Below are 26,154 nucleotides of genomic sequence, written 5' to 3' on the forward strand. Positions count from 1 at the left end.
AGTGAACTTATGCAAAGAAAAATAACTTTCTAAATGACTTGATTAATTGTGGACACGGCCTAAAATTAATTAATTAAAACAAAAGCTAATGATATTACTGATTGATTCCAGGCCCTTACCTGCAGCATGGATGGGGGTGCGCTTTAAGGTGAAATCTTTGACACGGATAGAGGCACCCTGGTTGATTAGAACATCTACACACTCAACATGGCCCTTAAATGCAGCCAAATCGAGAGGCGTGCGTCCTTGGCTGTTTCTCACATCCAGATCTAACAGGGACTGCACCAGGACCTCCATGGCTTGATGGTGACCGTGGTATGCCTGAACACCACAAAATAAACGGCAGATTTTAGCTTTGAGAAGAAAAAACATCAATGTTAGTCTTGAGAGCCAATAAGCGCCACTCACAGCAAGGTGCAGGGGGCTGATGGGAGCTCTGACGTCAGAGTCATTCAGGATGTCTGTCCCTGAGGTTTCCATTAACTAGTCAAATAATACAAATATATATTTATTTGCTTAACTCTAGAGCTGAGGAGCAGAGTGACACACGTAATACCGTAATTCCTCAAATAGTGTCTGGGGGTGTTTATTTACTCAACTCTAGAGAGTTCCTGCATGCTACTATTACATGTACATTGTCACTTCTATGTTACAATGGGAAAAGTAACTGCCTCACAAAAATGTCCATTTTAAACAATAATGCAGTCTATGTAAAGTGGCACTAACTGTTTTGTGTTGGTTCTCTGACTATCACTTAATATTGACAACCTTGCCTGAACAACACAACCTATTCAAGCTCGAACTTGCTGCAGGCCTGCAAGACCATGCGTGTATTTTGCTTGTCCTGCATTTAATTAATTAAATGATTTCCTTTCAACTTTCAAGCCCCTTCAAATAAATTGGTTTGTATAAAAAATGAAGCCCTCTTTTTTTCTAAAACCAAATGAGAGCAGTTTATTTGTTGAAGCAGATATTGTACCTGGTGACGTTTTGGGGGACAGCCATTATTAGAGAATATGCAGTAAGCACACTAAGAAAATCACAAATACTACTCACCACATCTAATGGAGTTTCACTTGCAATCTAACACAATCAAGGGGATTCAGAAATACATGTATTAATACAGATAAGATTCAAAAGGCCTGCACTCAATGGTGATGCTCTCACCAGCTCCAGACAGAGGCGATGTCCATATGCAGAGGCATAGTGCACAGCATTGTAGCCCTGATTGTCCCGGATCCCTGGATCTGCATCATTTCGCAGTAAATATTCCAGGCACCTATAGCCAAAATAAAAATATATTTTACCAAAGTATTCAAATGTTTATTAGCATTCATAATAGTGCAAGTGAACTTTTAGATTTTTGATGCAAACAACAGTTAGATGTGTCATTTATGTTGAGGGCCATTCAGAGCAATACTGACTTTCCATCTGTGTCAGATGCAGCGGCGTAGTGGAGAGGAGTGCAGCCCCTCTCATCAAGATCATTGACGCTGGCCCCTGAACCCACCAGAGCAAACAGACACTGGTAGTTACAGTTGGCAGCAGCGTAGTGTAGAGAAGTCCTGGAAAAACAAATGTTGCTTAGCTGATTGTTGAAATGCAACAGCGACACAACCATTAATAAAACACCACGAACCTGCCAAAGTTGTCTTTTTTATTAAAGTCTGCACCCGTGTTGAGAAGTAGATTGAGACATTCCAGGTTTCTGCAGAGAATTACCCAAGAATGACATCATGAATAATTTCGCTGCTTGGGGTGAGGAATTGATCCAAACATTTAACACTATCAGCCCTAACCACACTCACCCTCCAGCAGCCGCAGCATGTAAACATGTCCTTCCAAAGTCATCAGGAGTGTCTATATCAAAACCTGATAAGACTCACAATTAATTACTTTGCATGGTTGTAAAGTCCAAATATTGATTAGGGTTGGGAATTGAGAACCGGTTCTTAGTGTTTTGATTCCTGGGAATTATTTGCCAATTTTGTTAACGATGCCCTTATCGATTCTTGTGGCCTACAAGAATGAAGTCACCAAGCATAGCGCCGATTGTCGGCATAAACACTGGAGAGTTACTGTATTCATGGGAAAAGATGACAACAGGGCAAATAGAGAAGGGAATAATGATCGATTCTCTGATGCATTTCGATTAGAACCTGGGCAATTCATGAATAGATGGGCAAATGTCCAAATATCAATTATTTACGTATGTTAAATAAAGTAATACAGGCGGTTTTAAAATGCAGCATTGATGCTAATGTTCTCTAAAAGTTAGTTTTAGGTTTGCTTCTATCTAACCTTGGGAGAAATATTGGCTAACATTCTTTTAATGTTATGTACTACTATAGCGCGGACACAGACGCAGGGGGGAGCAGGAGAGGACAAGCTATGCGAGTTGTAGCACTAAGTTAGCTTGAATGTGAAGTAGTGAAACAAGAAAAATAATATATGCTTTGTACACTTCCACGGAAGGCTAAAAGAAACTACGTCACAGCAGAGAGCAAACAGCTACGAAGAAAAAATTAGCAAGTACATTAATAAGTCAGGAAAGACAATAATATCCATACAGTGTAGCAACACGTCTGTCAGCCATAGATATGAATGAGTAGTTAGACGACACACGTCTTTGAGCCACAAGTTTATGGCTACTGGACCCAAAGTGTCTGAACATTCTGTGGTTTTAGAAAACATAATTAAATAAAGGATGCCATTCTGTAGGGACTTAAATTGTTTCTATTTAGCAGGCTAATAGTTCTCCCATATCTAATTTTCGTGCACGTACGCACATCTCTATGCTGTGCACACTATTCCAGAAACCAGAAATGACACAATACTGCATACGTCAATAGTCAAAGGAGGAACCTTGTAAACATATTATTAATTATTATATGCGATACATTTTGGAATATTTAATAATAATAATAATAATAACATTCAATATATTAACACCAATGAATGACGCGTTTTTAATTCTCTTCAAGCCGGAAGTGAATCTACCCCAGCAGCATGTCGTCTGTTTACACTGCAGGATAATAATTAAATAACTAACAATGGCTATCATGTGAGCGCATCATTTTTTATTTTTTTTAAAGAATTTATTAAATCAATCAAACAAAACAATACACAACAATACCATAATAATGCAATCCAATTCCAAAACCAACCCCGACCCAGCAACATTCAGAATAGCAATAAACAGAGCAATTGAGAGGACACACAAACACGACACAGAACAATCTAAAAGTAGTGAAACAAAAATGAATATTATCAACAACAGTATCAATATTAGTAACAATTTCAACATAGCAGTGATTAAAAATCCCTCATTGGCATTATCATTACAGACATTAATAAAAAAATTAAAAATTAAAAAATGAACAACAGTGTCACAGTGGCTTACACTTGCATCGCATCTCATAAACGTGACAACACATTGTGTCCAATATTTTCCACAAAGATATAATAAGTCAAATTTTTGGTTCATTTAATAGTTAAAACAAATTGAAATAATGGATGCCATATTCCAATATATGACTCATTATTATCAAAACTAAATGCAGTTTTTTCTACTGATATCATCTCCATAGCTTGTGTATACCAGTCAGAATGTGTTGGACTATCAACATCTATCCATTTTTCGTGTGAGCGCATCATTGAAAAAACAGCTATTATTAACTTTAAACGTTCAGAGGCCGCATGCCTCCTTCCTGTCTGAGAAGTGTTCTCTCATTCTTTTTTTACACCATAAAAGAACAAAATAATTATTTCCTGTGCATACGCTCCTAATGTTAGAGGATAAATAGTTAGGACCTTAGTACGAAGCGCTCAGACTAGATCTGTCCAAGCTTAGTCTATTAACATGAACTGATAAAAACTACTCAGATCTTCTAAGACAACGATCAGTTGAATGCCATGAGCATAAGAATAACTTGATGAATGAGAACATCCATAGGCACATTCATCTTCAAATATTACAAAAACACATTCTATAAATGTTATATTCCTACAGTATTTTCTATGTTTTCAAACACAACATACATCCCCAAAGATGTTAAAGTAAAAAGGCAAACACATGGCACATTTCAAATATATTTATTTTCCACGAGTCAAGTCAAGTCAGTGTTGTCACAGACGCCTACAGGTTTTGTGAAATAAAAAAAAGACAAACTGGTAATTTGTCTAAGCCCGCCATCAGTTGGGATGTTAAAATACTGACAAGACAGCACAGCACGGAGATGGTCCGCGGTTTTGAAGTTACGTATCTTGTGGGAAATTATTTTGCGAACAGCCATGTTTCTCGCCTTTTTAAACTGTTTACTGATTGCTAGTGTCTCGCGACACCCGGTCCTTGTATCTATGTCTATTCTTGTCTCCAGTTACATAACTAACTAGGGATGTAACGGTATCAAATCTCATAGTACGATATTATCACAGTATCAAGGCCACTGTATGATATTGTTGTGGTATATAAAAATGTTATAGTATGTAAAATGGAGTGGAAGGAATGTTTAGGATAAACACACTTACTGTAATTGAACACAAAGATAATGCTCCAATGTTCTAATCATATTTATTACTACAAATATGACTTTAAGGTGCAAAGAATAGTGCAGGGACATCCACTGTTCCAAGCAAATATAAAAAAAAAACTTAAGGTTGCATGTCTTTAAAGTGATAATGTAAACATCCAGTGTAAGAATAATGTTCACTTTGTCTTTCAACTTTTACTTTCTGACAAACAGTGTCCTCCACAGTAGACAATAGACATGTTTATATCAGTCTGGAAAATGTTGTTTCTCAGAAAAGTAAACTAACAATTTAACTTTTAATAATGTAAATACCTCACAAACTGATGTTTGGCTTCGTTGGCTTAAAATATCTTTACTGGATGACAGTGAGCAAGGCAACATGTCCAGGTAAGTTGCTTTCCACCTGATCGTAGGCTCCAAACCCACGCAACATCGAGAGAAGCAAGCGGTGGAAACAAGTATAGATGGATTAAAGATTTATAAAGTAGTTTTTCAGTTTTGTCACATTTACCGCGTTGAAAATGTATTGGGCCGATTCCCTCGATCCGTGATCGGTTGGCTCTTAAGTCGCCAAAACGAAAGTGCCGCGTTTCGCTTTACAGAACACACATTTTCTGAAATCCGCTAAAGAGGTTATGTTTTCACCGGAGTTTGTTTGTGTGTTAGTTAGCAACATAACTCAAATAGTAATGGATATATTTTGATGACATTTTTCAGGAAATGTAAAAAAAAAACCAATTCCTCTCATATACTACGAACACACTTCACTTGCTGCTCATGGCCCCACCTCGCCCCGCGCTGCCCAGAGGATTCTGGGAGGTGTAGTTTATTTTCAGACCCAGTCCATGCTAAAGCGCCAGAAAAAAATTACAGACCAAGTTTTTGTTTGATACAGTCAGGCTTCAACGTGTTATTGAGAAGACTTTGAAACCAAAGTACCGCGGTATCTAGAAAACCGTTACACACCCATAAGTAAGGTGTGATGCGTGGTGCATTTTAAAGACAAAAACGGTCAACTGATTTTTAGTTCAGCGCGATAACCCGTTTATAGGTTTACACTCAAATAACCTAAAGATTCACAATTTAACCTTATCAATTGAGGAGGCTGTAACCATCTTAGCCGAACCGGCCGCTTCTCAAACCAGATATCTGGTCGCATTGGTTTATCGTTAACAACCCTAGTAATTAGCCAGAAAGATTGTGTATGCTTTCTGAAGCAGATATTTTCCTGCAAAACAATGGTTAATTTTCTAAATTTTTCCAATTAATTTGCAAAATTGCACAATGCAGTTTTATTTGACTTGACTTGCTTAAAAAAGGACATGACTTGCTTGTATTTGTCAATGACTGATGTCGTTTTACATACTTTTAATTGCTCAGCTCATATTTATTTAAAAAAAGATTTAATTACATTTCTTTTAGAACAAACTTAAAGATGTTACTGAACATAAACTATGGAACAAACTGGACCTACAACACAAGCAATGCCAAACTATTAATCGATTTAAACTATTATACAAACATGGGGTCTGGTTCAAATATAGAGATGAGGGTCTTTAATTTGACCTGCTGCTGTACTCTGTCTCAAAGTGTAACATGTGCTCAATGTTTCCTTACCATTATTGCTATGTTGTCTATTACCATTATTGCTATGATGTCTATTACCATTGTTGGTATATTCATTATTCCTACATTGTTGATACAAATGATTGTTACAGTGTAATAATTATTGTTACCTGTGGTAATGCCACTATGATACAACATCTGTATTATAATCCTTGAACAAAGTGAGAGTGAAACTCATGTGAATAATCACTGAATGGAGAACTGGGGGTGGGATTAAATAAATGATCTTCTTCCCACTCCCTTTCAGGCAAAACTGGACAATAATGCACTATATTAATTTATATTATTATGTTTTGTCAACTTGTACGTCTTTGTCATTGCCTGAAATAAATAAATTAATGAAAACAAAATGAAAAAATGTACATTCTTGTGTGATTATATTGTTTCACAAAACAGTTCATGTTGTGTTTTGTTAATTATTACAGTGGAATATGTATTTTATTACTATATTACAAAATGTTTTTTTCTGTCAAGGCTGTGGATCTTTAATTAACCTGTTTGTCATCCTTTTGTCCAAATGAGAATCGATAAAGAAACAAATCGTGAAACAGAACCAAAATTGGAATAGTAATAACCTTATTAATTCCCATCCCTAAATATTGAACAATTTCAAAAATTAAAGCACACTGTGCTTCTTTTCTAAGTGATAAACTTTTATTTAGGAGTTACCTGAAGACAATAGCTTTCGGCAGCAGTTTGAGAATCCACTTAGAGCAGCCAAATGCAATGGGAACATACCATGGACCCCTCGTCTGTAAGAAAAAAAAGAAAAAAAGAACAACATCATGATCATTGCTATTTTGCCATACACAACTAATTAGACAGTATAGTTTTTGGAGTGCACTGTATTAAAATCTGCACTGATATATAAACAGTCCTTTAATCAAGGTAACTGTTTGCTCACTTGGCTGTGTCAGCTCTGTTGGTAATAAGTGTGTTGATAAGCAGCTCGTGTCCGTATCGTGCGGCGATATGCAGCGGCGTATTTCCGTTCTTATCCTCGCAGTCAATCTCAGCACCTTCAGAGGGGAAGACACACGCACGCCTTTAAGCAACCTGTGTATTTTCACTGTCCAAAGAAAAATGCTTTTTAGGGGAGCTCACCGTTTTCAATAATCGCTTGAGACCTTGAGAACCTTCCGTGGATAGCAGTCATGTGGAGGGGAGTCTTTCCGTCCTTACTCTGGAGTAATACAGCCGTGTGTGGGCGTAAGCATGAACTATAATGTGAAGCCATTCTCAGAAGTCTCCCTGAAAATTTACCTTGATGTTGACGTCGGCCCCGTTGCACACGAGCAGCTCTGGACACAGCGCGTCGTGACGTGAGGCGGCGGTAAAGTGGAGAGGAGCAAAGCCCTTCTCGTTCACCTGGTTGACGTTCGCCCCGCACTCTATTAGCTCGTTTACCACCACATCTTGCCCGTTGTAGCAGGCCACATGAAGTGGCGTGTTGCCGTATGCGTTAGGGTCATTGATCTGGAAACCATCATCACCAGTTATTAATTGTTATTGCATACTGAGAATAAAGCTTCTGTTGTCAAGAGTCTAACAGTGAGTGGGACTCACATCCACCCCCAAGTCCAGGAGGTATTTGACAACGCTGATCATCCCACTGGAGGCGGCGGCGTGAAGAGGTGTGTATGATTTCTTATCTTTGCAGGCTACTTCGGCTCCATGAGATGCGAGCAGTTTTACCACCTCAATGTGACCTGCAGTTTAAAGATGGCCATGCACACAACATGATTATGTTCTTTATCGGAGCAGCTACAGCGGTTGCCAATGTATAAACTGAATAAAGTCAAATCCACCAAATCACTAACATTTGCGTCCCACAAAATTCTGGACTATAGGCCGCTACTTTTTTCCTAAGGCTTGTAAAACGGTGCAGATAATTTTATGGATTTTTCTTCGCTGACGACCATAATGTTTTGTTTTCAACACAGAGAGACAAAAGGTGTGTTATTGTTTGTGCTATGGCGCCATCTTTGGCAGGTGCTGCAGGGTGAACTTCTGCAGTATTCCCTTCTGTTTAGAACTTTAAACCGGAAGGACAAGTGCTGTTCCGTCTTCCAGTTTTAAATAACCTTTATACTCGTATGGATTCTTCATTCATCACTCCAAGCAACGTTTGTAAGTTTTACAATATAACTACAACTATTCACACTGACTAAACCGTCTCATGTGTGATGTCTGTGGGAGTGTTTTCATGCATACTTGTACGTGCGATCGTAATGTAATGAAGCTAGCGTTGTAAGCATTAGCAAAAAAGCTTACACGTTTACGGCATTCTGTATGTATTGTTTTAGTTTCACAAATTCTTCAGTAAATTCACCAAAACATCACAGTGGAGTTATTAAGTCTGTTCAGCTCATTGGAGAGCTAGCTCTATGACGATGACTTCTGTTTTGTTTGATCCACCGTTTTACTGCCGTGTTACTGCCGTGTTACAGGCAACGTTTGGATACAATTAAGGTGTGTAGATAAACATTTACAAAATCTTTCTGTGTAAATAACTAATTTCACAATTTTACTCCGGCTTAATAGTCCGGTGCTGCTAAAATATGGGGATTTATATATTTTTTCCTTCTACAATTTAGTGGGTGCGGTTTATATACGGGTGTGCTCTACAGTCTGGAAAATAGGGTACCCTGAACATTGGAAATAGCATTCAATGCCTGTCAACACTTCCTAAAATTTGACTTTAATTTAAATCCTTCAGAAATGTTATTTATGTATGTTCATATTACTACTCCATATCCCAACTTTTTGACTTGAAAAAAAAAAACATTTAATTAAATTCGGACTTTAGTCATGTCCCTGGGCTTTCACTCGGCCGTGTTACCCGAACACATTACCCCCTCTAAAAATGCCAAAAGGAAGTTAATTTACAAATGTTTCATTTTATTTGATTATATTTTACCTATGATTTTTTAAAGTTTAAAGTTATTTTCAAATTAGTTTTTTGTTCAATCATGTGTATGTTGGCATAAATGACATGTGGTTATATAATTCATGCATTTGATAATTAATTCTGTGCTAAAAAACTCACTCATTACTTTGAGTCCTGTTACTCAAATAAGTCATGTTTACCACAGAATAAACATTTTGAGTAGTTCAGTAAGAGTAATATTAGATTAAGAGTTAAAAGACAGAAATTTAGGTTTGTTTTGAGAACTTTACAGCAAGCAAATGGCCCACAAATCGTCTCCCGTTATGTAAATGATTTACAGTAATAAGTGTCTGTCACTACTAATACATGCCTGTGTAATCCATAGGATGCAAGTGAAGGAGTGTCTATTTTAAATCTAGGTAACACAGAGAACTAACAAAATGACATAAGTGGATATATTTTTACCCATGTAGGCTGCCCAATGGATCGCACGCCGGTCCTTCTTGTCAAAGGCATTAATGTTGGCCCCTCTGGAGAGCAGAAGCCGCACCATCTAATGTGATCCAAAACAATTAATGAGTCATGAGGCGATCAACATTATAAAACCAATGTTTCTGCATTTTAAGAGTGGACATTAATACATAAATATACAATATGGTCAAATCGGTGTAATGGCTTATTCACTGGACCTAATCCCTTGAATCTGAAAACATTAAAGTGTTTGACATTAGAAAGGGACAAGCAGTAGAAAATGTATGGATGGATGCTGATAGTTGTGAAACAGCCCCCCAAACAGTAGCTCTATTAATACTTGATTAGAGCAGGCATTCCCTCTCCTAAAATAACTTATCCACATGGAAGCACATGTGCCCAGGTACAAAGACTTAATCGACTCCAAGTTCACCATGACGTTTGGGTGTGTTAATGACTCGCAGCTTAAAAGGTTTGGTTTTCATCCTCAATAATACAGCAATTATTCTTACAAATAATTAATATTTTGATTAGCAGAGTGTATTTTATATTTAAATGTAATAGTGGCATATAATTTACCAGGATTAGGGATGTAATGATACATTTGTAATTTGATTTTCAGTAAAGTACAAAGGCGCACAGAGTTCCCACAAGGTACACATTAAGTGAGTGCCAGGCACAATAACTGCCTAGTCATAGAGTCTACTCCGTAAACAAATACAGTGCAGCCCTGGCTAGCAGGAGTCGTGGCTAGCAATGGTGCGAAGGAGAAGCAAGAACTTGAAAACCCTCTTCTGTTGTCAGTCTCCTGTTTGGGCACACTTTGCCTTCCCGCTTTAAATTAGGCATGTGGGTAAGACTAAAGCATTGTGCTAGCAGTGTTAAGTAGAGATTGGGAGCGAGGCTACAAACTGAAATCTATTATTGCTGCATTTCATTCAATAATATAATATAATTTACTACAGATACAATCCTGTAGTTACTGTTGCACTTGTCTGCATTGGTTCACTTACCTAAAAAGAAACACTTAAAATTATTACAAGAGTAGTCAAAAATAACAAGTTGACTGATGTGATTAATCACAAAAACATTTTGCATTTATAATTAGTAGTAGCAGATTAATCACACAATTTATTTTAGGGGAAACATGCACCTCTACTTAAAAGAGGAACTGTGCTTTTTTATTTTATTTTGCCCATTATTTACAAACCAAGTGTGTACAAACTTATTTGTATTTTAATTTATAATATACGACTCGTACTGGATGGCTAACAATGTAGCTAATGGGAGTAATATATTATATATTCCCCCCATAAAGTCCTCTAAAAAAACGTCAACAATACCCCATTTACATGTCGTGACCTGCATATTCACAAAGTATTAGCGTCATGGTTATAATAACAGCTAACGCCAAGGAACTACTTTTAGTGACGCCTTGATCACAGCAATGTAATTAGCTAGTACAAGGTTATGGCCACAAGCAGAGAGATTGGTCAACTTTAAAATTTAATTTAGATCTGAAGACATTGCGAGAAAGACATGAAAAGATGCTCGTTGGCACCCACCCTTTCTTTTTATCCGAAGATCGAGGATTCTGATTAATTCATCATCTAAACGCCAAAATACTTCAGTCATTGTTCAATAACCTTTATGATAACCAAGCTGTAGCAACATTGTTATTGTAAGAACACAGTCTTGCAATAGCATGCTACGGAATTAGCCATAAGCTACCTTATGTCTCAGCACCTGAATGGCTTTTGAGTTTGTAGTGCACAACACAATGCAATAGGACACCAATGTGTACAGACTGAAAAACGTGAACAATCATATTACAGTATCTGTAAAGTATTAGCCCACATTTCATGTTTTGTGTGTTCACAGCTAGCTCGACAATGTATGTAGTTGTAATAACAAGCATGGTGTGCTGCATGTATCATGATCAATATTATAGTGACTCACTCGATGGACAGTTGTCTGTTCGGTTAAACTGGCTGGGGACGTTTTTCCCAGTTGATTTTGGGTAAGCACTCCATTTATGTCGGCATAGCTTGGCTACAAGCTCCACATTTACAGCGTCAAACTCTCTCAGCTTCTGTCTGCTCCAACGTTTGAGCCTTTGTTCGCGCTCACTTCTATAACCAACAGTTCATCCTCCGTATATTCAGGTTAAAGGTTGTCAATCCTCATTTGTACAAAAATAGCCATCTTTGTTGTCTATTACTAGGTCTGCCATGATTAGAACACGGAAGTAGGAACACGCAATTGTTGTCAGAAATGCCTTGCTATGGGAACGGAAATAAATGCACTGAGGAAATAAGTTCCAGTAATGCATAAAATGACCAAAATAAGGTAAATATTGTACATATTACATATCAGAATAGTTTTAGTTTTATTGCCATTGTTTGAGAACGGGTTCACATACTAGGAATTTTTCTTGGTGCAATCGTGCAACATAAAACACATATAACACATATTTGGTAATAAAAAGAGCTGTAACTGAGCTATATTGTTATGAACGTGACTGTTACTATTAAATATATATATATATATATATATATTTGCAGTGTGTATGCCCCGCCTTCCGCCCGAATGCAGCTGAAATAGGCTCCAGCACCCCCCTGCGACCCTGAAAGGGATAAGCGGTAGGAAATGGATAGATGGATATAAAACGTTGATGGAGGTTTTGAAGTTGTTTTAGAGGGCCTTGAAGGCTACAATGGTGACTCCCATTAGCCACATCATTGAAGCGTTTTTTTATCAGCTTTAGAATCCTAAAAAAAAGATTTGTTGTCTCTCATGATTGTGAACGATAGGCAGAATTTTTAATTGAGCAGTTCCCCTTCAAATTATGTAAGCAAGTCATTTACTGAGATTGATCACAATTCATCCAAATTCATGATAGTTGTGGTTGTAGTTCAGAGTAATGTAGAACTGCATAGCATTAAATTGAGCACATTATGTTGCCCACTAATATAGCCTCAGTAAGATACAATATATGTGTCAATCAAAATTGACCATGACAGGTCTGGAATTTCATTAGATTACCCCGAGAGGGACAAGCGGCAAACAATGGATGGATGGATATGCAAGGGTACTTAAGGTTTTGTCTAGTGGGTGTAAGATCATGCTTCATGGGTCACACTAATGACATCAGAGTTTAGGTTTAATCAAACCAATATCACCTCTAGATGACCACTGAAAGCTGCATGGTGCAGCGCGGTCCGTCCGGCTCTATCCGACACGTTCACATTGCTGAGCTGTGGGACGAGTGCTTCTGCACAGCGGACCGCCTTATTGGCCGCGGCGATGTGTAGTGGCGTCTGCCAGTTCTTGTCTCGTGCATTTACGTCGGCAGAGTGTTTCAGCAAAACTTGCACTGCCTCCTGCCACAAAAATGTTACGAACACACAGTTTAGAATTTGTCACTTTGTTTATCATTCTCTTTGGTGTGCACTGTGTGTGTGTGCATGTGAGAGAGAGAGAGGAAACCGAAAGAGATTCACTTCGCATACCTCGCTACAGGAGGCAACAGCTCGGTGCAGAGGAGTGAGCCACTTGCTATCTTTGGCATTTACTCGGGCACCTGCAGCACAAGACAGGGAAAAATCAGACTACTTGAGGACATTTGGAAGCAACTTGCACAATAAGTAACAAACTGAAACTAAGCTTTGGACAACAACCGGATAAATCATATACAGTATTACCTCAACTTAACAGTGCTCTAACTTAAGTGTTTTGATATATGAGGTTCTTTCTGCTAATTGTTATGCTTCAAGTTGCAAGCATCGCCGCCATTAGTTGGTGTAGCAAATGTAACAGTGACCCCCTCAACATCCACCCAAAACATCCGGTCTTAGCTTTTAGTCATTGGCTTACGGCTAGAGATCGATGTAACTTTGTGAAAGTTAATGTGAATGACAGTGCTGAGAAGAAGAAAAAAGAAAGAAAGAAATCATAAAAAATATGACCGAACGTGTCGCCAACTTTGCAGAGCAATTCGAGGATAACACTGCTCGTCTGCACTGTACTGAAACAGAATGAGTCTAAAGCCAGTCAAGAGTATTACAATAATATCTAAACGACAGACATTTTTCCATGGAAATATGGAAAAGCTGCTAATAGCGTGTTTGACGGAGAAGCAGCTGGAAGGAGATGCCGTAGAACTCCAATCTCCAAGGTAAATGCTATACATTATAATAAATGTACTTTAAAAAGAAAAAAACTACTGTATTTTTCATTACTATATTCTATTCTATTGTTTTCATACAATATTCAAAAGTGTGTTTTTATTTTTAAAAGACTTGTTTCATGTAAAATTGTGCTGTTTTGCAAAGGCCAAGCGCCAATTAAATTGATTTCAATTAATCTAAATGGGAGACATTGGTTTGAGATACAAGCCTTTTGAGTCAAGAGTTCATCACAGAACCAATTAAGCTCATAAGATGAGGTACAACCTTGGTTACAAACCATATGTTTGTGTAAATATTCATATTCACTCAGCATATTATCTCCATCCACAAGGGTTTAGCTTTTTTTCCCTCTTTTGTATACATTTCTTTTGATGCCACGTTGGGCACCAACGTGTGATGTGATGATATCCATAGAAACAGGAAAAAAATGTTAAGTGTGTTGAGAATGTCAGGAGATGTTAACAAAATTAATTATTAAATCTAGTAATACTGTGTAACAGAATCGCCACACAAACATCCTGGTGCCTCTCCATTATGAGTCTACCAGGCCTCTTTAAAGAATGAGTAGTTTTACTTTATTTTATCTTTTAATTTAAAATATACAACTGCAACGATTAATTTGATTAGAAGAAAGTTTTGATTTCTATTTTGTAGCTTCGAATAATAATTTAATGAAATGTACATTTAAAAAACCTGATAAAATCCAAACTGCATAGTGCTGGGAACTTAAAATACGTTTACATAGTTTACGTACAGCCGCTGCAATAGAGCACACATGAATGTATATAAAAATATAAACAAATATTTTATCTATTTATAAATATAATGTATTCAACTTTTTTTTTAAATTAATGCACACGTTTGAAGTGCAATTTCAATGTTGATGTGCATTTATAAAAATAAAAAAATAAAGTTATGGCAAGCGTTTTCTCTAAAATACACATTGAAGATCCAATTAATTGAGCAAACCAATAGATTAAATATTAAAATAATAAATAGCTGCAACTCTGATTGAAAATTTTACTTCAAACATTGTTTGCAAAGTTAATAAAATGTTTAGTTAATACTCAGTTGAATTAATTTACTTAACATTTATTCCAATTAGAATTAGACTGGAAATTTGACTTTGAAGGCTCCACTGTATTTGTATGAAGGGCGTGACCACATAAGTCATGCACTATACATCTCATAACACGACTTCAAATGTGTTTTATGCAACAAAACTTGTACGCTGGCTGTTGCCTTGTAACACAAAACACACCTGAAAGAATCAGAAGCTCTATAATTTCTGCATCTCCAAGGTAGGCAGCAGCATGCAGTGGCGTTCGCTTCTCGTTGTCCTGTCATGAGAAAAAAAAAGAGAAAACTGCAGTGATCCAAACCAAATCAATACAATGTTATGGGGCTACTATGTTGTGACAAGAAAAACAATATGCTGGGTATGGTGATATTTTTATTACCAACTAAAGTGCAATAAATACAGTTTGCTACTCAGAACACAAGCCAGAAGCAGATGAATGCAAAAAAATAAAAGGTATTGCAACAGTAAAGCAATTCAAGTACAATAAAAGTGGGAAGTTTACAAAACTAAGAGAATAAAAGCTGCAGGGATTACCTGTGCATTCACATCCTCCTTTTTGAAAATGAGTGACCGCACTTCATCGGGATCCACATTGAAAATGGCTTTCAGCAAAGCAGGCTAAAAAAGGAAATATATAATCAAGTTAAGATCAACGGATTTTAGGGTTGACATGTCAAGACATTTAAGTAGAACATATGGGCCTCAGTGAAAGAGGAATGATTTACAGGATCCTTCCTCATCCTCAGAAATTACTATTGATGCCCGACTCATCTGTTCAATGTGATCAATGTAAAAGAAGCAGAAGCCCCAACAACAAAATAAATATTTGGCTGGGGATGAGGCTGAACTACTCAAATATTATATATAAATAATAATAATAATATAATAATTATAAATTTAGGGGCGGTGTGGCGTAGTGGATAGAGCAACCGTGCCAGAAACCTGAGGGTTGCAGGTTCGCTCCCCGCCTCTTACCATCCAAAATCGCTGCCGTTGTGTCCTTGGGCAGGACACTTCACCCTTGCCCCCGGTGCCGCTCACACCGGTGAATGAATGATAGGTGGTGGTCGGAGGGGCCGTAGGCGCAAATTGGCAGCCACGCTTCTGTCAGTCTACCCCAGGGCAGCTGTGGCTACGAAAGTAGCTTACCACCACCAGGTGTGAATGAATGATGGGTTCTCACTTCTCTGTGAAGCGCTTAGAGTGTCTAGAAAAGCGCTATATAAATCTAATCCATTATTATTATTATTAATAGGCTGGTTTCCGTTTTTAGATGTCAATTATTTCACAAAATCATAAGATGAAATTTTAATAAAGTGTCTGGACTGAAAAGCATTGAGCATCCCACCCAGCACAGAAAAATACTTAAGATTTGTATGCAAAAAAGTTCAGACACAAGCTCAAAAAGTGGTTTGAAGGATAAAACGGCCCATCTTCACTTGTTTTCCACTCTGAAAGAGACCATGCTGCAAAACCTGCCTCCTGCATTGACTATTTACATCCAAGTTCAGCCCAGGAGATATTATCGGCCCACTATTCGTTTTTCATCGACCCACAGCATATTCAAACCATATATATATATATATCAATGAGACAACATGCTAATTTTGTGGTTGCCTAAACCCAAAGCTGACATGTTGATGTTTTGACCTACATTGAATTGGTTTTATCATCTTTAATGCACAACATGTGTCAAAGTGGCCCAACCACATCCTTTAACTGTACTGTATTTTGATCCCCTGCTCTCTTGACTGGACCATAATATGGTGAAAAGTAAGGATGGGTACTGGAACTTGGTTCCATGATGACACAGGTACGGACGTCAACGGTAGTAAACACACAGAAAGAAGTAGTAAATATTGGTGCCTCATTTTGGCGCTAAATAAATGCAGTGAGCCACCTGCAGCAAGTGCTTAACAGTGATATTGTGCAAGTAGGCACACAGAGTCTGACCCCCTTTTTTATTAAACATTACCAACATTAACATGCCAACTGCTGCACAACACCGTCAGCACCACTAACCACAACAACAACACAGCACGTCCTCATTATGCAGTCTGTATGCACCAATGAAACTCTAGGCGAGCGAGGTGCATTCACAAACCCCGGAACTGTTAGCATCAACATTACAACACGAGCATGTCGTTTTTTGCACGTTGTCTAGGTATTGCATCTTTGTTGGTTTTGTTGCAATATCTATTACAATTCTTTGGGAATTGAATTTTTTATGAATTACTAATCATTTGATTTACATTAAGTATTGAAACTAGTATGTTCAATTTTAATGTCACAAATAAAAATAAAAAAAATAAAAATGTTTTTTCTTTTAGAAAAATGTGTATGTTTTCCATTTTTTTATGTGCCAGTTTAGGCTGTGTTTAGGCACTGAAACCTTTTCAAAAGTGCCTATATGGTATTAGTATTGTTTAAAATGTAAACAATACCCAAACGTAGTGAAGACTAATTGTGACGACCTGGGCGCATGATGATGCGGGTGTTGTTCTCCCAGGAATGCAGACGGGCTTCGGACACAGCTTGCAGGTAATAAATTATTTATTTAAGAAATAAATAATACTGGAACAAACAAAAACGTGCTCATAGCACCTAAGGCAGAAACAAAAGGAGCTAGCGTGGGAGCTAGAAGGTAAACAGAGCTTTTAGCGTGGGAGCTAGAAGGTTCAGAGCAGGAAACAAAAGTCGTCATCTGTTGTATGGAAACAAACTAGGAAGCAAGACAGACTGACTGGGAAGGCAGGCTTAAATAATAATGTCAGTGATGACAAACAGGTGCGCGTCGGGAACACAAGCGGCAGGTGAAAGTAATACGTTGCTATGGTAACCAACTCAGAGGTGCGTAAACTGGAACTAGAAGGAGACCAAGACTAACAGAAAAACACAAGTGACCCAAAAACCCAAACAGAACACGATCCGCGCATCGGATCACAACACTAATATTGACAAAACACACTTCTGGGCTTATTTAAAAAAGCCTGGATTATGACTCCACCTTTTTCAGGTATATACACAAACAACAGAAAGTACCAATGAACACTTTTTGCATGCTATCAGGAGAATACTAATACAAAATGTATTGGCAATGTTTACTTAATGTAAACACTTCATGTTTGTAGATAGTGTGCTGGGACTTTCTACTCGTGAAGCATAGTTGTTCTATAACTGTCTTTATCTTTGTGAATAAATAATTACAACCGTTGTTCAACACATAATGAACCTAAGTTGTAACTGCACAATATGTTGGCCATCAACAGGTCAAGGTAATTTCTTGTCATTTACAATACAACAAGAAACGTTCCTATAGAAAAGGCATATGCTAAGTGACATTGGACATGCCATGTACGTGCTACTTAATGGCATTGGCAATTTCAATACCTGTGGTAACCAGAGGTGGGTAGAGTAGCCAGAAATTGTACTCAAGTAAGAGTCAGTGTTTCCCATAAACTGCCAAGATACATGTGGTGGTGGGGGCGTGGCTATGGGCGTGGTCACATGACACCATCGAGTAATTTGCATAATTTACTACAATGATATGATTTTCTCTAAAAAGGCTCAAAAAATGTATACTTACTAATTAATAATAACAGTTTTGTTTTAAATGTCCATCCATCCATCCATTTTACAATATAATTCCAACACTTTATGTACATATTTATATATAGATTTGAACAATAAGTTATTCACTGAAATATATTTATTAATTGTGGTTCTTACAAAAAATATATCTTATAAAAATATAAAAGCTAAAATGTCTCTTAAAGCTCTGCTCCTTTAATTAGTGCATACTAATTTAGTATTACTAAATAATTTAAATTTAGCCTACTACTACAACCATATTATTTACCAGCAACATACAGTGAAACAGAGGCAGAGGTGTCCTGCCACAGTCAGTAACAAATAAACAGAAAACAGTAGTGGTGGTAGATAGACACAAAGCTTCATCAAACATCTGATCCACTGAACAAAGAGCTCCAAAAATCTTGATCCTACACTTCTCTTTTGTAAAGTAAATCTGAACAGCCGATATGGGCATCTATATCAACTATATGATTTGCCTGAGAAGCTGGACAGAAAAATAAAAAAATAAAAAAAAGGAAAAATAAAATGGTTTTTTGTGGCAGCCTTAATTCTTTCGTGGCGGGCCGCCACAAATAAATGAATGTGTGGGAAACACAGAGTACTGTTACTTTAGAGATGTATTACTCAAGTAAAAGTAAGGAGTAGTCACCCAAATATTTACTTGAGTAAAAGTAAAAAGTATGTTGTGAAAAAACTACTCAAGTACTGAGTAACTGATGAGTAACCTGTTCGTTTAATGATGATGGCAACAAATAATGCACAAAAACATAAAAATAGCAATGAGCAAATTCAGAGCCAGGAATATCTCTTAAGCAACTAAAACAATAATATATATTAAATAATAATACATTAAAATAAAATAAAATTAAGGCAAATTAAGCCACAATAACTTAACAGCACCATAGGCTCAGTAGGCATTCATTGATTGATTGATTGAAACTTGTATTAGTAGATTGCACAGTACAGAACATATTCCGTACAATTGACCACTAAATGGTAACACCCCAATAAGTTTTTCAACGTTAATCAATTACTTAATAAATGACCAAGTCGAGGTTATATATACAGTATATAATTTATATTTATTTTTTTTGCCGTTTTTGTTCACATGTTAAACATGTTTTAATGAATATACATGCATGTTTAACATATAGATTCCTTTCTTTCATGAAGACAAGAATATAAGTTGGTGTATTACCTGATTCTGATGACTTGCATTGATTGGAATCAGACAGTAGTGCTGATAACGTCCACGTTTTCAAATGGAGGAGAAAAAAAGTTCCTCCTTTCTGTCTAATACCACATATAAGTGGTTGGTTTTTGGCATCTTATTTGTCCAGCTTCCATATTCGTTTTTTTACACTTTACAAGAAATACATTGGCGGCAAACTCCGTAGCTTGCTAGCTTGTTTGTGCTGGCTTTCGGAGACTCTTGTTTTGTTAGCGCAGGCGCGATGGAGCGGCACTTTTATTGTGAAGACAGGAACTGTGAGGTCAGTCTTTAGGCTTTTGAGAGAGGTACGGTTGAAATAAAAAAGTGTCTTTTTTCCTTCACACTTTTGATTGATTGATTGAAACTTTTATTACTAAATTGCACAGTACAGTACATATACCGTACAATTGACCACTAAATGGTAACACCCGAATAAGTTTTTCAACTTGTTTAAGTAGAGGTCCACGTGTGATGGTCATGTGACCGCCTGGCTCTGTTTGATTGGTCCAACGTCAGCAGTGACTGCATCTGATTGGTGAAATGGAGTCAAACGTCACCAGTGACTGCATCTGATTGGTGAAACGAAGTCAAACGTCACCAGTGACTGCTTCTGATTGGTGAAACGCAGGCATGCGCTAGAACCTACTTTAAAGGTCTGTCTAACAAACCAAAACAAACAAAGCTTGCATTAACAGATCGATAAAAATCAGTAGCGAGCTGAATGTAGATAAATGGAGCGGAGTAAAAGTAGCGTTTCTTCTCTATAAATATACTCAAGTAAAAGTATGTTGCATTAAAACTACTCTTAGAAGTACAATTTATCCCAAAAGTTACTCAAGTAGATGTAACGGAGTAAATGTAGCGCGTTACTACCCACCTCTGGTGGTAACTAAAACTACAACTAAAGATTTACATTGCAATCAAACAGCTTGTGTGTAAAAAGTATAATACTTACAGGCAAACACTTTGTAGGACTCAACAACAGACAAGACGGGCACATTCACCTAATGATAACAGACTACTTACTTCCTGGGCTACAGCAACAAACCCGGGACAAACTGAATGAATACCCGGGACAAACTGAATGAATACCCGGTACTTGCAAACGAGACTCTAAGAAAAAAAGACATATCAACTGATAATTATTATCAGCTCGGTGTTAAATTATTTAAAAAAAAATAAACTAATTAGCATTTATAACCACATAAACACAAAAAAGTACCAAAAATTGGTACAGTTAAATTACACAGAGGTACCAGGACTTGGAACATTATTAGTTCAAATGTAAAATGTACACATCCCTAAACATCTACTGTGTCGATATGAAGACCACAATTTTCTACCACACTAATGCATACTTGCCAACCTTGAGACCTCCAATATCGGGAGGTGGGGGGGGGGGGCTTGGTCGGGGGTGGGGCGTGGTCGGGGCGGGGCGTGGTTAAGAGGAGAGTATATTTACAGCTAGAATTCACCAACTCAAGTATTTCATATATATACATATATATTTTTTTTAAATTATATATATAAATAAAAGAAATACTTGAATTTTAGTGTTCATTTATTTACACATATACACACACAACACTCATCTACTCATTGTTGTACTTGAAAGTACAATGCTTTGTTAAGGGTTGAATTGTCCATCCTCTTTCTATTCTCTGTCACTATTTTTCTAACCATGCTGAACACCCTCTCAGTCTCTGATGATGCATTGCTGTGTGGCACGCACAAAAGTGCTTTCATCAAATGCACGAGAGTGTGGAATCTTCCATCTCTCCCTAGCATGGCCCAAAACCGGTCAATCCTTGCTTCCTGGGGAAGATCTTCCCTGGCAAGCAATTGGTACTCCAGTACTTGTACCCGGAGGCTGGTCAGGTCCAATCGCAGCTGCGGCAGACTTTTTTTTTTGGGGGCGTGGCCTCCAGCTCCGGCTGAATACCGGGAGTTTGTCGGGAGAAAATCTCTGTCGGGAGAGGCGCTGAATATCGGGATTCTCCCGCTAAAAACGGGAGGGTTGGCAAGTATGCACTAATGTCTACACTTAATACTTTTTAGTTGTTTTTTTTAACATTAAGAACTCTGATGTAAGTGTAATAAGTTAACTAACAGCCCTTTGAGACACTTGTGTTTTAGGGCTATATAAATAAACATTGATTGATTGATTGAACTACCATTAAAACATCCCATCCATTCATTTTCTACCGCTTAACCCTTTCGGGGCCGCGGGGGGTGCTGGCTACATGAAACCACTCAAATGTTACCACTACTGCTGCCACTTCTGCTCTTGACAATACTTTTTCTCATTCTTGTTGTCCTGTGACATACTCCAGGTCACGACTTCTTCAATGTCTGTGTGACTTTAGAGGCATACTTTCCACCAAAATGTTGGTCAAACTGTACAAACAATTCAAATACATAACTAGAAAGTAAGGGTTTAACAACAATTCGATACTTGAGGTTGCCGATACGACTCAGGGACAATCTCATTGTTTTAGAACCATACGATCCGAAAGGATTCAGTGAGTTGAAATTGATTCAGTAATTTTAACAATTTTTTTTAAATCAACCAGTTTTACTGTGAAATAATAAAATACCGGGTACTGCACACTGCGGGTGAAGTTTCCTATATTCCTGCTATTTATTGTAAGGGAATTATGTTTAAATGAATTATGGATACAAACAAGCAAGTAAACAACAATTGATGACCGATGCATTCACATCTTATTTGACTAAAGTGCTACCAACACTTTAGGTTGAATTAACAAGAGGAAACCTTTTCTGCTCACATTTAAAATATTCAAGCAATTTTCAAAAAAGTACAGTAACCAACATTTTAACAGTTGAATTACTTGCTAAATAAAGTTCCCCGCCTTGGCGTTGCCAATGAAGGACAGTGTCCCAGGTGTGCAGAAGCATGTATGCCTCCTAATCCTTGTTGATGGTAGGGCTGGGCGATATGGCCTTTTTTTAATATCACGATATGGCCTTGAAATATCACGATATATATCTCGATATTTTACCTTAGCCTTGAATGAACACTTGATGCATATAATCACAGCAGTATGATGATTCTATGTGTCTACATTAAAACATTATTTTTCATACTGCATTTATATATGCTACTTTAAAACTTTCATGCAGAGAAGGAAATCACAACTAAAAAAATCACTATTTTTTTCATACGGTGTTGATCTGGAAATATTTGCCTCGACATTTTGATGGTGTGGGCGTGTGGCACCGAACGGAGATGTTGACATGCGGAGTAAGCACTCTTCATTCTCTAGCAGGTGACTTTTCAAATGATGCTACATATTAGCAGTAATGCTACATTTTATAGCAACGCTTTCGCCCCAAACTTGACAAATTACGGTTGTCTGTTCGACATATTCCCACTTGAAGCCAAACCACCGCCAGACGATGAACCCCCTGCCGTTTTTTGGGGGAATTAATTATTCCTTCATTTGTTACCAGATTCGCACCTTCTTTCTCTCGTATTACCGCTCACACGGCTACGCTAGCATCACAGCTAACGTCAGCCATGCTGCTACCTCTTTGCTGCGCGAGGGCGTATACGTATGTGACGTATGACGTGACAGTATGTGACGTGTGTAGAAGCTGCGCTTGCTGTCTGTGAGAAGGAGAGACAGGAAAGAGCGAGGAGAGCATGTAGTGCAAGGGTCTCAAACTCAATTTACCTGGGGGCCACTGGATGCAGAAACTGGCTGAGGCTGGGCCGTAAGAAAAGATTTCTTAAAAAAATCTAACATGCACTTTTTAATGAATTCACCTTCTTTGAATGGCTTTCCCGCCCTAGCAACATACTTACCAACCCTCCCGATGAGGGTAGCCGTATAAACAACTTTATCACTGTTACAAATATGCGCCACACTGTGAACCCACACCAAAGAAGAATGACAAACACATTTCGGGAGAACATCCGCACCGTAACACTACATAAACACAACAGAACAAATACCCAGAACACCTTGCAGCCCTAACTCGGGGCGGGGAGGGGTTTGGTGGTAGCGGGGGGGGGGGGGGGGGGGGGGGTTCACAGTGTGGCACATATTTGTAACAGTGTTAAAGTTGTTTATACGATACCCTCAGTGTGACCTGTGTGGCTGTTGATCAAGTATGTCTTGCAGTCGCTTACGTGTGTCTACAGAAGCCAAATACAACGTGTGATTGGGCTGGCACGCTGTTTGTACAGGCTGTAGAGGACGCTAAAGGCAGTGCCGTCACAGCACGCCCTTAATATTGTTGTCTGGGTGAAAATCGGCAGAAATTCGGGAGAATGGTTGCCCCTGGAGATTTCCGGGAGGGGCACTGAAATTCGGGAGTCTCCCGGAAAATTCGGGAGGGTTTACAAGTCTGACGCTGTCAAGCGCCATTCATATAAAACTTGCGGGCCACACTAACATTACATTTTCATATTAAGGTGCGGGCTGCAAAATAACGTCTCGCGGGCCGCAACTGGCCCGCGGGCCGCGTGTTTGAGACCCCTGCTGTAGTGTAATGCCCCGCAGCTAAAAGCAACTGCGTGAGAACGCATACTCGAATATCACGATAAAGTCATTTTCTATATCGCACAGAGACAAACCCGTGTTTTATCGCCCAGCCCTAGTTGATGGTGTTGGTCCCTGACTTCCTAAATTCCATAGCCTCCTTCATCCATCTCTTGTATTTTCTTTCTTTCTTATCAAATGATTTCTCCTTGTGTTCTGGAACTTGATGTGTTGCGGTAACTTGCTCCGCTGTCACTTCTGTTGGCTCGGCCGCGTCTTACGAAGTTTAAAGTTGAGTTGCGGGTTTGTCATTGTGTTGGGTCGTTTGTATTTGTCGTGGCTTTTGCAATCGCACTGTTGTAGAAAACAGAGTCTCTGCAGGTTTCAACAAGTCAATTCTAAGACTTTAAGACTTTTTTAAGACCATAGTGAATATGATTTAAGACCATTTCACATCCATATGGACAAAAAAGTACAAAGACATAAAATAAAATCAGAGACCAGGAGGAATTGTAAGTATGCAAATTAATTCACTACTCTTTCACATTAGAAAACCCTCTAACTAAATACACCAGAAATCTCTCTATTGTAAACTAACTGAAAAAAAATATTAGCAAACATAACAGCCATTTTTTCAAATTTGCCATAAAACGGTTTTCTTGCAAAAGGTGCTTCACATGAAGTGTTTTCATGTAACGACAAGACGTCAGCAATGGTAAAGTACAACAATATATTGTCTGTGAAAGGGACTGTTAGCATCTCTGCTCAAGCTAATTGGTTAACTTAAAAAGTTGCACCTGTCAGAATTGAGCAAACAGATAAAAACATATGCAGTACTAATACTGTTTCTGCACAAAGTTGTGAAAAACAGAGAGTCCAGATAGAGCGAATGTCTAAAAAGAAAGAAGGCGATTATGGCTTGCAAGGCTGAAACAGAATTTGGATGTGAATAATGAGGATTCCATTCAAGCTCATTTTGTATCTGGTGTGTATGAAAATATTTTACCTGTTTTTTGTGTGTTTTTTTTTTTTTAAAAACATATAGCTAATAAACAAGGACTATTTTGTATTTAAGCATGACAAAATAAGTCTTCCTTGCTTTCCTCACCCAACCATAAATTGAATGTACACTAAACAGACCTTAATAGCATTTAATGCAGTTTCTGTATAAAATTGGAGAAAAGATCAGGCATAAGAAGCTGACCTGAAATTATTGGAATAATTATTAGAAATAATGTAAGAGAATTATGTTGTTTTTTTGGTTTACTGCTGTGAGTACTACAGAAAAAATAGTGTATTTACTGTATGTATCGTCAACATTTCATATTGGTCTCCTTCGGCAATTGGTGCCACTTTACCCACATAACACTTCTAAAGTGAAGTTGATCCTTGTAAAGTTGTACAAGTGTTTATGGCGTTTCAGCATCTTTTGATACAGACATATCCTGGATTTTTGACTTTTACATTATTCTTCCATTCACTTTCACTACAATGTTTACAAATGCTTCCCTCCTCCATGGCTCCACAAACACTTTATACAGTTCCATCCACCGGCTTCAACCATGCATTAAATAGTTTTTTCTGGAGCCACAAATCCTTCAACTTGCACTTACCCATCTTACGCAAGTAATTCGGCTTTGCTGTGGGCTTTTGTTAAGTTTTCTCCGCTGCTATGCTAAGCTGTGACAACACACCACTGCGAGTGCACAGCACACTAGCTGGTGGTGCTTGATAAATTTGCACCGGGCAGCACACAGTGTTTCCCACACATTCATTTATTTGTGGCGGCCCGCCACGAAAGAATTACGTCCGCCACAAATAGATTTTTTTTTTTTTGTCCTGTCCAGCTTCTCAGGCAAATCATATAGTTGATGTAGATGCCCATATCGGCTGTTCGGATTTACTTTACAAAAGAGAAGTGTAGGATACTTCTCTTGTTGCCTTATTTGTATTTGACTTTATTAAATGTATTTATATTATCATTTGGTGCAGCCGGGCTAGAGCAGGAGGGGATAGAAAGAGAGAAATTATTATGTTGCTGGTAAATAA

At 37.9% G+C, this 26,154-nt stretch overlaps 1 protein-coding gene across 1 annotated transcript in view; it reads right to left on the reverse strand.

Moving 5' to 3' along the window:
• Nucleotides 1–26,154, reverse strand: part of ankrd28b (ankyrin repeat domain 28b) — a 44,562-nt gene that overhangs the window by 8,998 nt on the left and 9,410 nt on the right. The window contains exons 2-18 of the mRNA XM_062063089.1: nt 15,325–15,408; nt 14,971–15,049; nt 13,032–13,102; nt 12,702–12,902; nt 9,514–9,601; nt 7,725–7,867; nt 7,422–7,634; nt 7,263–7,341; nt 7,063–7,177; nt 6,828–6,910; nt 1,809–1,872; nt 1,640–1,708; nt 1,425–1,565; nt 1,168–1,279; nt 1,057–1,083; nt 409–483; nt 120–321 (exon numbers count right to left, since the gene is read on the reverse strand). Of these exons, the coding sequence (XP_061919073.1) occupies nt 120–321; nt 409–483; nt 1,057–1,083; nt 1,168–1,279; nt 1,425–1,565; nt 1,640–1,708; nt 1,809–1,872; nt 6,828–6,910; nt 7,063–7,177; nt 7,263–7,341; nt 7,422–7,634; nt 7,725–7,867; nt 9,514–9,601; nt 12,702–12,902; nt 13,032–13,102; nt 14,971–15,049; nt 15,325–15,408 (1,846 nt within the window). The remainder of the gene's footprint in view (nt 1–119; nt 322–408; nt 484–1,056; nt 1,084–1,167; nt 1,280–1,424; nt 1,566–1,639; nt 1,709–1,808; nt 1,873–6,827; nt 6,911–7,062; nt 7,178–7,262; nt 7,342–7,421; nt 7,635–7,724; nt 7,868–9,513; nt 9,602–12,701; nt 12,903–13,031; nt 13,103–14,970; nt 15,050–15,324; nt 15,409–26,154) is intronic.

This window comes from Entelurus aequoreus, linkage group LG11 (genome assembly GCF_033978785.1).
Source record: "Entelurus aequoreus isolate RoL-2023_Sb linkage group LG11, RoL_Eaeq_v1.1, whole genome shotgun sequence".
Classification (NCBI taxonomy): domain Eukaryota; kingdom Metazoa; phylum Chordata; class Actinopteri; order Syngnathiformes; family Syngnathidae; genus Entelurus; species Entelurus aequoreus.